The 11,695-nt window shown below is 38.3% G+C and overlaps 3 protein-coding genes across 5 annotated transcripts in view; 2 read left to right on the top strand and 1 right to left on the bottom strand.

Moving 5' to 3' along the window:
* Positions 1-7,950, top strand: part of fw (CUB and Sushi multiple domains furrowed) — a 75,934-nt gene extending 67,984 nt beyond the window's left edge. For all 3 annotated transcript variants that reach the window (XM_076415819.1, XM_076415821.1, XM_076415820.1), the window contains exons 7-19: positions 448-597; positions 1,749-1,925; positions 3,132-3,248; positions 3,317-3,498; positions 3,558-3,792; positions 3,849-4,022; positions 4,076-4,255; positions 5,355-5,594; positions 5,651-5,830; positions 5,884-6,057; positions 6,114-6,290; positions 6,870-6,978; positions 7,323-7,950. In XM_076415819.1, coding sequence (XP_076271934.1) covers positions 448-597; positions 1,749-1,925; positions 3,132-3,248; positions 3,317-3,498; positions 3,558-3,792; positions 3,849-4,022; positions 4,076-4,255; positions 5,355-5,594; positions 5,651-5,830; positions 5,884-6,057; positions 6,114-6,290; positions 6,870-6,978; positions 7,323-7,596 — 2,369 coding nt within the window. In that variant the 3' untranslated portion in view covers positions 7,597-7,950. The remainder of the gene's footprint in view (positions 1-447; positions 598-1,748; positions 1,926-3,131; positions 3,249-3,316; positions 3,499-3,557; positions 3,793-3,848; positions 4,023-4,075; positions 4,256-5,354; positions 5,595-5,650; positions 5,831-5,883; positions 6,058-6,113; positions 6,291-6,869; positions 6,979-7,322) is intronic.
* Positions 7,951-9,244: 1,294 nt separating this feature from the next.
* Positions 9,245-10,381, top strand: sqh (Myosin regulatory light chain sqh). Its single transcript, XM_076415855.1, has 3 exons — positions 9,245-9,385; positions 9,604-9,798; positions 9,854-10,381. Exons 2-3 carry the CDS (start codon positions 9,609-9,611, stop codon positions 10,186-10,188), a joined length of 525 nt encoding a protein of 174 aa, XP_076271970.1. The 5' UTR covers positions 9,245-9,385; positions 9,604-9,608; the 3' UTR covers positions 10,189-10,381.
* Positions 10,382-10,690: 309 nt separating this feature from the next.
* On the bottom strand, positions 10,691-11,618 carry LOC143203617 (uncharacterized). The gene is made up of 3 exons (XM_076415840.1): positions 11,260-11,618; positions 11,052-11,206; positions 10,691-10,995 (listed from the first exon to the last, which is right to left on the bottom strand). Exons 1-3 carry the CDS (start codon positions 11,616-11,618, stop codon positions 10,775-10,777), a joined length of 735 nt encoding a protein of 244 aa, XP_076271955.1. The 3' UTR covers positions 10,691-10,774.
* Positions 11,619-11,695: the final 77 nt, after the last annotated feature.

The raw sequence follows: 11,695 nt of genomic DNA, 5'->3' as shown, positions 1-11,695 counted from the left end.
TCAAAACTCAATTCATGTTTTGGAATCAACTCCTTCATTACAGCCTCTGTTGATGCTATTGTTGTGATTTTTTCCACCAGTGTGCTATGTATGGTGCACTGTCCAAAATAATAACTGATGGTTAGGATGATCCTCCAGGTTTTTTAACAATTGATTTTCAAACCATAACCAAAACATTTTATGGTTCATTTCTCCATGGTAGTCGCCCTTGGACTTGGAGGAAAACACTAATTCTTTTTCCATCAATTTTTGTTGTCTTTACACTTTTCTTGTTACTGTCTTACCAAGAGTGAACCGTTAAGACTATTATTTCCACCGTAATTCGTCTAATTTTCTGTAGTAAAGTAGGTTAATGTTTAATTCATCCGTCGCTAATTAAAAACGTTACGCAAAATCCGAATTAACGCCGTAACGTGCATTTATTTTAATAATTATTGTTTTTTTCAGGGGATTTGGTACAACGACCCGCATGGGGAAAGGACCAGCCGAACAACTACAACGGCGAGCAGAACTGCGTGGTGCTGGATGGCGGTCGCGGGTGGCTGTGGAACGACGTGGGCTGCAATCTAGATTACCTGCACTGGATCTGTCAACACGGTAAGCGGCCTTGTAATCGATATTTTTTATTCGTAAAAAAAACAACAGAAGAACGAAATCTGGGTGATCTGATTTAAAGGCACGAATTAGTAAAGTACAGTTGATTCTACAGGAATATGTGTAAATAGATTCCAACGGAATGTTCCAACGGATACTTACTCGGTACAAATGCAGACATTTTCAAGGTACTGAAAAAAAGAATTCCATACTTCGACGAAATGACACACGACATTGAAAAGCGAAACTCTTTGCTCTTGTAATTTACAAAAGCAAAGAGTGGGGATTAAATTTGCATCTCCGACATCATTGAACCAAACCAATTGGCAAATATTCCATTCGTTGGAACATTCCGTTATAAACTATTAGTTCTTTCTAGTGCAAGATGGAATATAATTGTATTGATCATTCCTAAGATAACCTCCTAAAACCTGTGTTAAACATAGCACGACCGGCTTATTTGCCATATTTAACTCTCTCTGATTTCTGAGTATTAGGATAAGTGGGTACAAGTTAACGAGAACAAATTACTACAGTACAATGTCGGTAGGATCCAAAATAATATAAGATGGAGAAAAAGTAAATTTGGTTTTCCAGCAAAGATTGACGTAAAGATGGCTCCAAAAGAAGCTTAGTTCAGATTTTCTCTTAGAAATTTCAGAATAAAAGCCCTAGATTATTCCTCCAACAATTCAAAAGACGCGGATTACTTTTTCACGCGCCTAACTAACATTAAACGCGAGAAGAAAAACGATAAAAAAGGCGACAGAGCGAAGCCATGGTGAACTTTGAAAATGCCAGCACCGTGGAAGGCGTGGTGCCCGTTGCACCTTGCACCTTCTCCCAACCGTTACGTCGACACAATCTATTTTAGAGAAACCCTTTCTTTATTTTCTTGCGTTACACGAATATTCGATATGGAAAATGACATTTCGGGCAAGGCTAACGCGACCCAATACGTTCAATAATGAATAAACAATTAATTAGTGGGACTGATTTAGAGAAAAAAAGCAGTTGGTTGCGTAATATTAACTGGAGCTCGTTACACATTACGCAACAGACTTTTTTTCGTGATACGAACGTTTCCTTTCTAATAATTGTTGGATACATTGTCGGTTTTTGAACAGAAACAATGAAGTTTTAATGATTTTCAGTACCCTCTTCCTGCGGGAGCCCCGACAAGCTCATCAACACCACCATAATCGGGAGCGACTACAGCTTGGGGGCCACCATCAATTACAGTTGTCCGGAGGGTCATATGTTGGTGGGCGATCAGAATAGAAGCTGCAGCAGCGACGGTTTTTGGACCGGGATGCCTCCGAGGTGTAAATGTACGTATTGTTTCCCTTTTTTGCTATTGAAACTAACTTAACTATCAAATTTTTTTCAAAATCTATTGTCGGTTGTGATTTAAACAATTTTATGGTGGTATTTTTAATATAATTGACAAAGGACTGTCTGAAAAATCGAATAAGAGTTTGAAGATAATAAATTTAAAGATTCAAAAAAGCAGGAACGATTTGAAATATTTTGCTCCAATGTTTTTACTTTAAAATTAATTTTGAAGGAGCTTCTTATGAATTCATTTTTCATAGTAATAACAGATCAGTTGAAAAGTCCCTGGCCTACCATAGTAAAACACATTTTTTTTAGCAAAATTTTTTTTTATTCAATATAATTCCCTTCCAGGATGATACACTGATTTTAGCGACCCTCCAACTTTTCGATACCATTTTTGTAGTACGATTTGTCCTTTGCTTCAAAATTGGCCTCGGTTTCGGCGATCACCTCTTCATTCGACGAAAATTTCTTACCAGCGAGCATTCTTTTGAGATCTGAGAACAGGAAATAGTCGCTGGGGGCCAGATCTGGAGAATACGGTGGATGAGGAAGCAATTCAAAGCCTAATTCATGGACTTGTGACACGTGCATTGTCTTGCTGAAGCAGCACTTTCTTTTTCTTCAAATGCGATAGTTTTTTGGCGATTTCGTCCTTCAAACGATCCAATAACACTATGTAATAGTCGCTGTTGATGGTTCTTCCTTTTTCAAGGTAGTCAACTGTTCGCTCTTCAGGATAATATGGATGGATATTATTTATGTAATCTACTACAATTATCTGTAATACTAGGTTGCAATATTACTCCACCTGTTTGACTAGTGGAAGTTGTCTCTTGTTCACATTCATCAAAGAGTTATATATTGTCATATTATCATACTGAACAGTTCTCTGATGCTTATCCAACAAAATTACGTCTTTGGTCCATCATTTTCATTTATAATGAGATTTATACAACTTCTTGGTTATCCCATGACCAATTTCCTTAAATACTTTTTGTAAAATCTGTAGGTTTTAGTTGTTTCCTTGTTGGTCCAATGCGAGAATGAAAGTTCCAAATGATGATCCATCTTGACGAATGTTATAACACAACTTTTTCCATTATTGGAAGACTCAAACCTTAATGTGAATTAATTTTGAAGGAGATTCAAAATTCTGCTTCTTCGTTTTGTTTAATTGCTTGTCCGTCGTTTTGCAGTTGTGGACTGCGGAGGTTTACCAGACCTGGAGCACGGTGCCGTGACGTTGAAAGATAAAAGAACGACCCACGGTGCCCAAGCCGTCTACACTTGCCACGAAAACTACACCCTTATTGGTAAGAATGTCGTTGGTGTCAAGATGGTTCCTGCGTCATCATCGTGGTCTGTGTCTCTTCCATTGTAGGTCATGAAATACGAATTTGCGATGACGATGGCAAATGGACTAACTCCACTCCCCAGTGCCTGTTCGACTGGTGTCCGGATCCACCGGATATCCATGGCGGCGTGGTTCATACTACGGGCCATAGGGCTGGGGACACTGCAACGTACACTTGTCAGCCTGGATACGTCATTTCCGGTGAAGGGGTAAGTAGCTCGCCGGTGAATTCATCGTGATTCCCATATTACCGTGATGAATTCCGTAGATTTTGTCTTGCGGCTTGGGAGGAGAATGGTCTGGCAAAGCGCCCAGCTGCAAATACGTCGATTGCGGCGCCCCACCGAACATAGAATTCGGACGGTACGAGCTGAGAACCGGTACTACCACCGTGGACAGCGTGGTGGAGTATTTCTGCGACGACGACTATTGGTTGGATGGGGAGAAAGTTCAGAAGTGTACCAGGGAGGGGAAATGGTCGTCCGACACCCCGTTTTGCGAACGTGAGTACTACCTATGCTTTGAATCGCACACGTTCATTGTTTCCTTTAAATACCAGTGATAACGTGCGAAGAACCGGACGTACCATCCGGCAGCTACGTGGTGGGAGTGGATTTCAACGTTCATTCGACGATCGAGTACCACTGCGAGGTCGGTCACATACTACGCGGAGAACCATCTCGAGTGTGCCAAAGGAATGGAGATTGGTCGGGTTCCACACCAAACTGTGAATGTAGGTTACCATCGAGACTCATTTATCCCGAATTCTCACCAATATTTTCATAGATATCGACTGCGGCAAAGTACCAACCATGTTATACGGCGAGGTACAGTACACCAACGGTACCACCTACCTGGGAAGCCAGCTCAGCTACTCCTGTGCAAAACACTACAAGATCAACGGGGTGTCGAAGCGGTACTGCCTGGAGAGCGGTCTCTGGAGCGACGCCACGCCGAAATGTGAAGGTACCATCATTTGTTTTGAGTTTGAGGTCATTTCCGATAAACCTTCCAGCTGAAGGGTCTTAGAAATTCTATACCCGTAACTTCAGAATATATCAAAAGTGCCTTGAATCGTGCTATTGTTTTGGTATTCTTGTTTTTCCAAGGAAAACTAGATATGGGCATCAGCAAAATTAACTGAGTCCACATTCCTTCAAAGCTTCATCTGTGTGACTCCATTTAACACAAAATCATTTATATTTGAACCCTTCCGATATTTATATATGATTTAAAATGAAATAATAATCTCCTATAATCATTCTCTTTGTTTTCCTGTTCTGAATTCTCCAATGAGAACTAGGTTTTGGTGTAGAAAGTGTTAATAGCGTCACCAGGCCAACCATTAATATACATAGCAGAAAATTTAATCTCCAATTTTCAGTTATGAAGAGACCATAAATATACTTTACTTTATTTTAAGCCTTCATTACATCTTCCCTTCTATTTCAGCTTAATATATTAACCATTCCTATCTTTTTCTTATGTTTCCAAATGAAAATAGGTTTGTGATAAGATATTTAATTGATTCTACAATCCTTCAAAGCTTCTGTTGTAAGTCTCAAATTTCCACTGAAACAAGGTAAACTTATGTTTCAACAATTCTTGTCTCGATATGTGGCTTGAAAGTAAATCATAGCTGCCTTGAGTCGTATTTCTTTATTGTATTGATCCTTGATTTTCCAAGGAAAACTAGATTTTGATATCATATATTTTAATGTTATTTCATTCGTAGTAGAGTTAACAGAAGCCTTAGTAATAATTCAAACTTCATCCATGAATCTGCATCCTCTTAGTCTACAAATTCCAGTTGAGATGAAGAACAGAAACAAACATTTCTCCTTTCGAAACCTTCATGCCCTTTTCCCTTCTTACCCAAAACTAATATTTCAATATCTCCTAACTCAATATACGAGAACTGCCCAAGATAAAACCATTTTCTGTTATAAGAAAGTTGTTTATTAATACTTTGACTAAAATCTTACTGAATTACGGAATTACTAATATCCTGGTCTGAAGCATAAACCAAAACCCTCTCATTTTGAATTAACATTAATTTCCCTAGAAATTCGATGCCCTGAACCAATCCTGGCAGAGCACGGCATCCTGTCCGTCACAGGAAACGACAGGATGTACGGCAGGACGCTCATTAGAACTGCCGAGACTGCTAATGTTGGCGCATCATCGTTCAAAATCGGTGCTCTTGCTAAGTACCGATGCGAAAGAGGCTATAAGGTGGTTGGGGAGCCTCTCAGCACCTGCGAGGACAGTGGACAATGGAGTGGTGATGTTCCCCAGTGTGTTTGTAAGTTCGGGCAATATATCATCGTCACTATCAATCATCAACACTTTCTCTTGTAGATGTGGACTGTAGAAACCCGGAGAAGATCCAGAACGGAGTAGTCACCTTGCCATCGAACGCGACCTACTACGGAGCCCTAGCTCTGTACGCCTGCGACCCCAACTACGAGCTGGACGGCGTGTCCCGTCGCTTGTGCCTGGAGAACGGTACCTGGAGCTCCGACACCCCCGTCTGCAACGGTGAGATCGTACTAAACCCTCGTCATTTCGCACTCCAACAATTTCCCTTCCAGAAATCAAATGCAAGGACCCAGACACCTTCGCCGGCGTCAACTTCAAGATCAGCACCCACAGCGTGGGCGGCGCCGCGCAGTACTACTGCCCGCGCGGGCACAACATGCAGGGCAACTCGACGAGGTTCTGCCAGAAGAACGGGTCCTGGAGCGGTTCCGCGCCAACCTGTCTGCGTGAGTACCGCCGAATTATCATTACGCATCATACAGTACCGAGTAATATTTCGCAGCTGTCGACTGTGGACATCCTGGACTGATAGAGAACGGACGGGTCATCGCCACCAACGGTACCACCTATAACAGCGCTGTCGAGTACCTCTGTATTCCCACTTACGACAGGATCGGGCCCTATCTGAGAAAATGTCTGGATAATGGTCAGTGGTCTGGCGATCAACCGAGATGTGAAAGTAAGTAACCATAAAATCTAGTTACCACACATATAGATTTCTTCATTAATTAACTATGCTGAACAGTATATACACTAAAATCTATATCTTAATAAGTATAAATACTTACTTAAATTTTATTTATTATATTTATTACGCATTAATAAATGTATGATAAGTACTGATGTATATTATAAGATAATAATCGATAGATTAATATCTGTATAATCAATGTTTATATGATCAGTTATCAGTTTATATAGTAACGTTGTAACATAAGTAATTTGTAAGAAATACTTTTATTCCTTGGTAAACAAAATACAAATATTCAACAAAACATTATAATAGTAACTATCTTGATAATATACAAGGTATTACAATAACATTTGTCTATCAACTACATCAACCAGATACTCTTCGAGCGACTCTAAGAAACTATATGTTACTATAGTTGGCTTGATGACTATAATACTTATTTTAATTTTATTCATTATAATAGACTATTAATGTTTTCCGTAAATACTTATTTTTTAGAACTTAAATCGTCGAATTGTATTATAAAAAAAAGAAAAAAACGTTATTTTTGATTGATATTTTCAGTGGCCACCGAAGAACCCCAAGAAGACTCGAACCTGGGTACCAGTATAGGAATAGGAGCCGGAGTGGTAGTCTTCCTGCTAGTTTTGTTGGGAATCATTTATCTCAAACTGTGAGTAACTAAAACTTCCAGAATTTGTATTTCACATATGTTCCGACTTAAAATGTTATTTATTGCTGGAACTCTCTAGTTATTAAATGCCTAGATATTAAATTGAACAAGTTACTATCTTAATAACAAACCGCCTAAAATGCTTAATTTTAATTATATTAAATGAGGCGGTTCAGAGAACCAACCTCCCAGGACAAAATTAAAAAAAAAGAAATGCTTTATTAAGTTAAAGCGACTTTGTCAGATTAAGTTCTAGATCTAATACCAGGCTGAACGATTTCAAAGAGCAAGGCATAGATAGCTGCGCCCTCTATACATCGCCACTCAAACTGTCTCGTTTTCAGGCGGAAACCGGTCACCGTCAAGAACACCGAGAACGTGGAGGGCGCCGAACGGAAGGAGGACCGAAACGCCGCGGTGATGAGTTACGCGACCCTCAGCGATCGCAACGGCTATGGCTACGGACAGACGAACATCTATGAAAACATCCACGAACAGGAGAACATGTACGACGCCCCTTACGGGGAGTCCCGGAGGGATAGCGGGACCTACGAGCCCGAGCCCGTCGGACGAGCCAACGGCAACGTGGTAACTATCAACGGAGTAGCCGTGCGATAGATCACCGGTTCTCTTTCTTGTGATTCTTGTACATAATTTTATTAAACATGCCTCGTAGGAACCCTGAGACTCGAAAATATTAATTTATTACGACTTTCCGTACAAGCGTTCGGGGATTCCTCCGACACGTACTCCTATTGTTTAGCACCTATGTTCATGTTATACAGCGAGGGAAATCTCACGAAGTTACCTAGATTGTAATATATATGTAGAGTAAGAGGTCTGAATGGTCGCTGATTGGTCCGGGTGAGTGTTTCCGAATGGGATAACCGACAAATTTAATACGTTTTAATGTACATATATTTTTGTAATAAATATATAATGTTTGTTTGAATAATACATGTTAAGAAAAAATGTGTTTCTTGATTCATTTCCTACAGTGGCGCATTCACCATTTCACCTATTGTACACCATTCGTACATCAAATCATATCCATTGATATGATATAATCCCATTGAACGTTCTATCACCCTAAAAACATTCTCTACGTACGAAGTTGGAATAATATGATATTATTATAACTTATATATATTTATATATAATTATATATATTTAAAACGAATAATTTAACTTATTTGCGCTTTCACCATTGTTTTTTAAGCACATCCACCATTTTAGAAGGTTCTTTATAACATTTTAATTAAATTTTTAAATTAATTAAATTTTTAATTAAATTCTACCAAAATAATTGAATTAAAGGGCAATCGCCATTATATTGTCGCGCATTCTCCAAAATATTTTGCTTTTTTTAGACATTCGTAATTAGAAAATTGTCAATGTTTTAATTATCCTTTGTAATTGAGTATTTTACCATCATGTGTATCTTCTGAACTAATAAAAACTTTTTCAACAAATAGTCGCTTAAAATTAAAAGAAACGCTTTCACAAAAAAAGGAATTGATCTACATACTGCTAAAAGTAATCTTATAGTTACAAATGTGGTAGTAACCGAAACTAAAAACCTTTTTTAAAAACGTTGCTTAATACAAAATGGTGTTTCGCGTGATTACTATATCGGCTTACTTCTTATAATCTTTTAATAAATACGCATCCCCTTATTACAAATGATATTTTATCCGGAAATCGCTATTTTATCCAAATATTAATTTGTTTTATAACAATCAAATAATGATGCAGAACAGCGCCTGCACCATTATCTCACAATTTCATCCACCATTATCCAAAATATATTTCCTTTAAAATTAAAACTAGTACTGATATTTTAAATATGTTTTATTATGTAATGTCCTTTAGATCCCATACGTTTGTACATGCCTTGTTAAATAGTATGTTTATTGATAGATAGCTCGTTATATTCAAAACGATCGCTAAAAATATAATTAACCCCGATACTACTAAAAATTATTTCATAGTTTTGTATCCCCTCTATGTACGAATACCGAATTTAGCTATTTCATCCAAATATGGTATTAAACGAGACTGACCTATATAACCTTTTTAAAAACATGACGCACATGGTTATTTTCTCTGATTTACTATAAATATTCTACTGGCATCCGACTCGATTTCTTTTCAGTCCGGTTAAGAGACCAAAAATTAATGAAAATCCTCGTTTTTCTAATAAGAGAAAGAGCCGTAATTCATTTAATTTATCCTAGTTTGTTTTGATGGTTAGAGGGAGTGGTGTGTTGCCAACTTACATTCGTCGAAATTCCCTATACAAACGTCAACACTCCCATAACGAATTAGGACAGCTGTCTAACTCAACAAACAAGATTCCGCAAGTCAGTGACTAATATATAGTGTTTTTGTTGTATTTCTAAGTCAAGTAAGTAGATTTTTTATTTATTATCAGTGATAACTAATATATTCGAGTGTGGTTGGTCTTGAGGAACTACTAGAACCATAATTAGGCCGATATGTCTTTCGATAACATAACATTTTTTCGTTTATGAATCATCGAGTTATCAGTAAAACTTATAAAACCAAAATCGTTGGTTCCGTCAACATTTCCTTCGATCCTTTATCGTAGTGCTTGTGTTTTAGCCAAGATGTCTTCGAGAAAAACCGTCAGCCGTCGCGGAACCACCAAGAAAAGGGCCCAGAGGGCCACTTCCAATGTCTTTGCCATGTTCGACCAAGCCCAGATAGCCGAATTCAAAGAGGCTTTTAACATGATCGATCAGAACCACGACGGTTTCGTCGACAAGGAGGATCTCCATGATATGTTGGCCTCGTTGGGTTAGTACTTATTGTTTTTACAATGCCGTTTGCTTTATTTTAATATTTTAAACAGGAAAAAATCCTACTGATGATTATTTGGACGGTATGATGAATGAAGCCCCAGGTCCCATCAACTTTACCATGTTCTTAACCCTCTTTGGTGAAAGGTTACAGGGCACTGACCCAGAGGACGTCATCAAGAATGCCTTTGGATGTTTTGATGAAGACAACACTGGAGTCATTAATGAGGAGAGACTCAGGGAACTCTTGACCACCATGGGAGACCGTTTTTCAGATGATGAAGTAGATGAAATGTACCGGGAGGCACCCATCAGGGGTGGATTATTTGATTATGTTGAATTTACACGTATTCTTAAACATGGTGCTAAAGACAAGGATGAGCAGTAAGGTTCACAGTATTCCTTTATTTTATTTTTTCATTTACCTATTCATTTTTGTTCTTGGGTAATTTGGGATATATATAACATTTTTCTTTATAAATTTGCTATGTATATAGATTTTTTTAAAAAAGACGCTATATTTCGCCTGTTTTGATATCTAAACAATTTTTATATTTATTGAATAAATAAATTAGTAGAAAGAATGTTTTATTTATCACATATATAAAATATTGACTGTCGTGTGAGAAGTAAATCTAGATACCAGGGAAGGTACCGAGAAAAAAAACGAATTATTTTGACAGTTTATTTAAATCTTCAAAGTGTGCTGTATTTTGGGTAGAAAACCTACCGAATGGTTTTATTACAATTTATACTTGGCGGGATTCTCGGTTTCACGAGGTCTTGTATGTATTTTTTAACATTGTATGTTGGGTAGAAAAACTACTCAATTATATTTCTTAGGTTTTTTCTTTTAAATAGATGTAGGTACCAAAAAAAATAACAACTAATTCTTTTGACAATTAATCTTACTGTATTTTTCCAAATAATAAGGATGACATAACTAGTGTATGTTGGGTAGAAAACCTACTAAACTAACGGTTTGATTTCGATTTGTGCTTGGAGGAACTACGTTTTCGTGGACTTTTCGATTTGGATTTACCCTTTCGGCGTACTGTACTTTTTGAGCGAGGCTTTCTTTTTATTTTCCGTTTGGTTTTCTCGCCAGAATCGGGAGATGATAATTTCTGAGTGGTCTTGGGTATGTCTGGTTGCCTGGCGAAGGAATCGTAACCGAATTCTTTACAAGTTTTGCCTTAAAAAGGATTGTATTAGTTTAAATATAAGCTTCTACCTGATGGTAGTAGTTACCGTTGCAGAAATCTTCTCCACATTCTGTGCACGACACGACTCTCATCTCCACCACTCCCGATTTGTTCTTGATCTTTCTGGTTTGCGGATCGAGTTGGAACTGACGTTTTTCCGCCGCCCTGCTTTTGATTTCCATTTTGCCTAATTCCACCAACCTGCAACGAATGTAACTCTAATGAAATCGTTCTTTATTATCGGTTTAAATCACCTGGAGAAATAGTTCTCTTCCATTTTGCTCTTGGGACGCAATGTTGTCAACATCCGCCAGTCGATAGTGACTCCTGCCAGGTCGTTTATCTTCAGAGACTGCATCTCGAGTGGTAAGGGATTCATAAACTGGTAGGGCTCCTTCATACGCTTTAAGTCCTTCTTGCCGGACTTGAATACGAATCGTTTCTCGCGAATCTTCACACTTTCCACCACCACCTTCTCAGGCTTGATCTTAAAATCGGGCACCTTCTCCAACAACCTCCGGAATTCGTCCTTGGAGCTGCATGAGGCCTTGGACAGGTCCAGGATGGGCGCGGTCTCCTTTTTCTTCGACAGGAAGTCGTCCAGCTTCGCCATGACTAATTCTAATGATAAAATTAAGTGACTAAAATGGAAATTTGTTATGGTCGATGAGATAAGATGAAATCTACGTT

The sequence above is a fragment of the Rhynchophorus ferrugineus genome, unplaced genomic scaffold (assembly GCF_030347505.1).
Source record: "Rhynchophorus ferrugineus isolate W39M unplaced genomic scaffold, kcgeb_rfMv2 rfM10, whole genome shotgun sequence".
Classification (NCBI taxonomy): domain Eukaryota; kingdom Metazoa; phylum Arthropoda; class Insecta; order Coleoptera; family Curculionidae; genus Rhynchophorus; species Rhynchophorus ferrugineus.
This window is presented reverse-complemented; position numbering and strand designations above follow the sequence as displayed.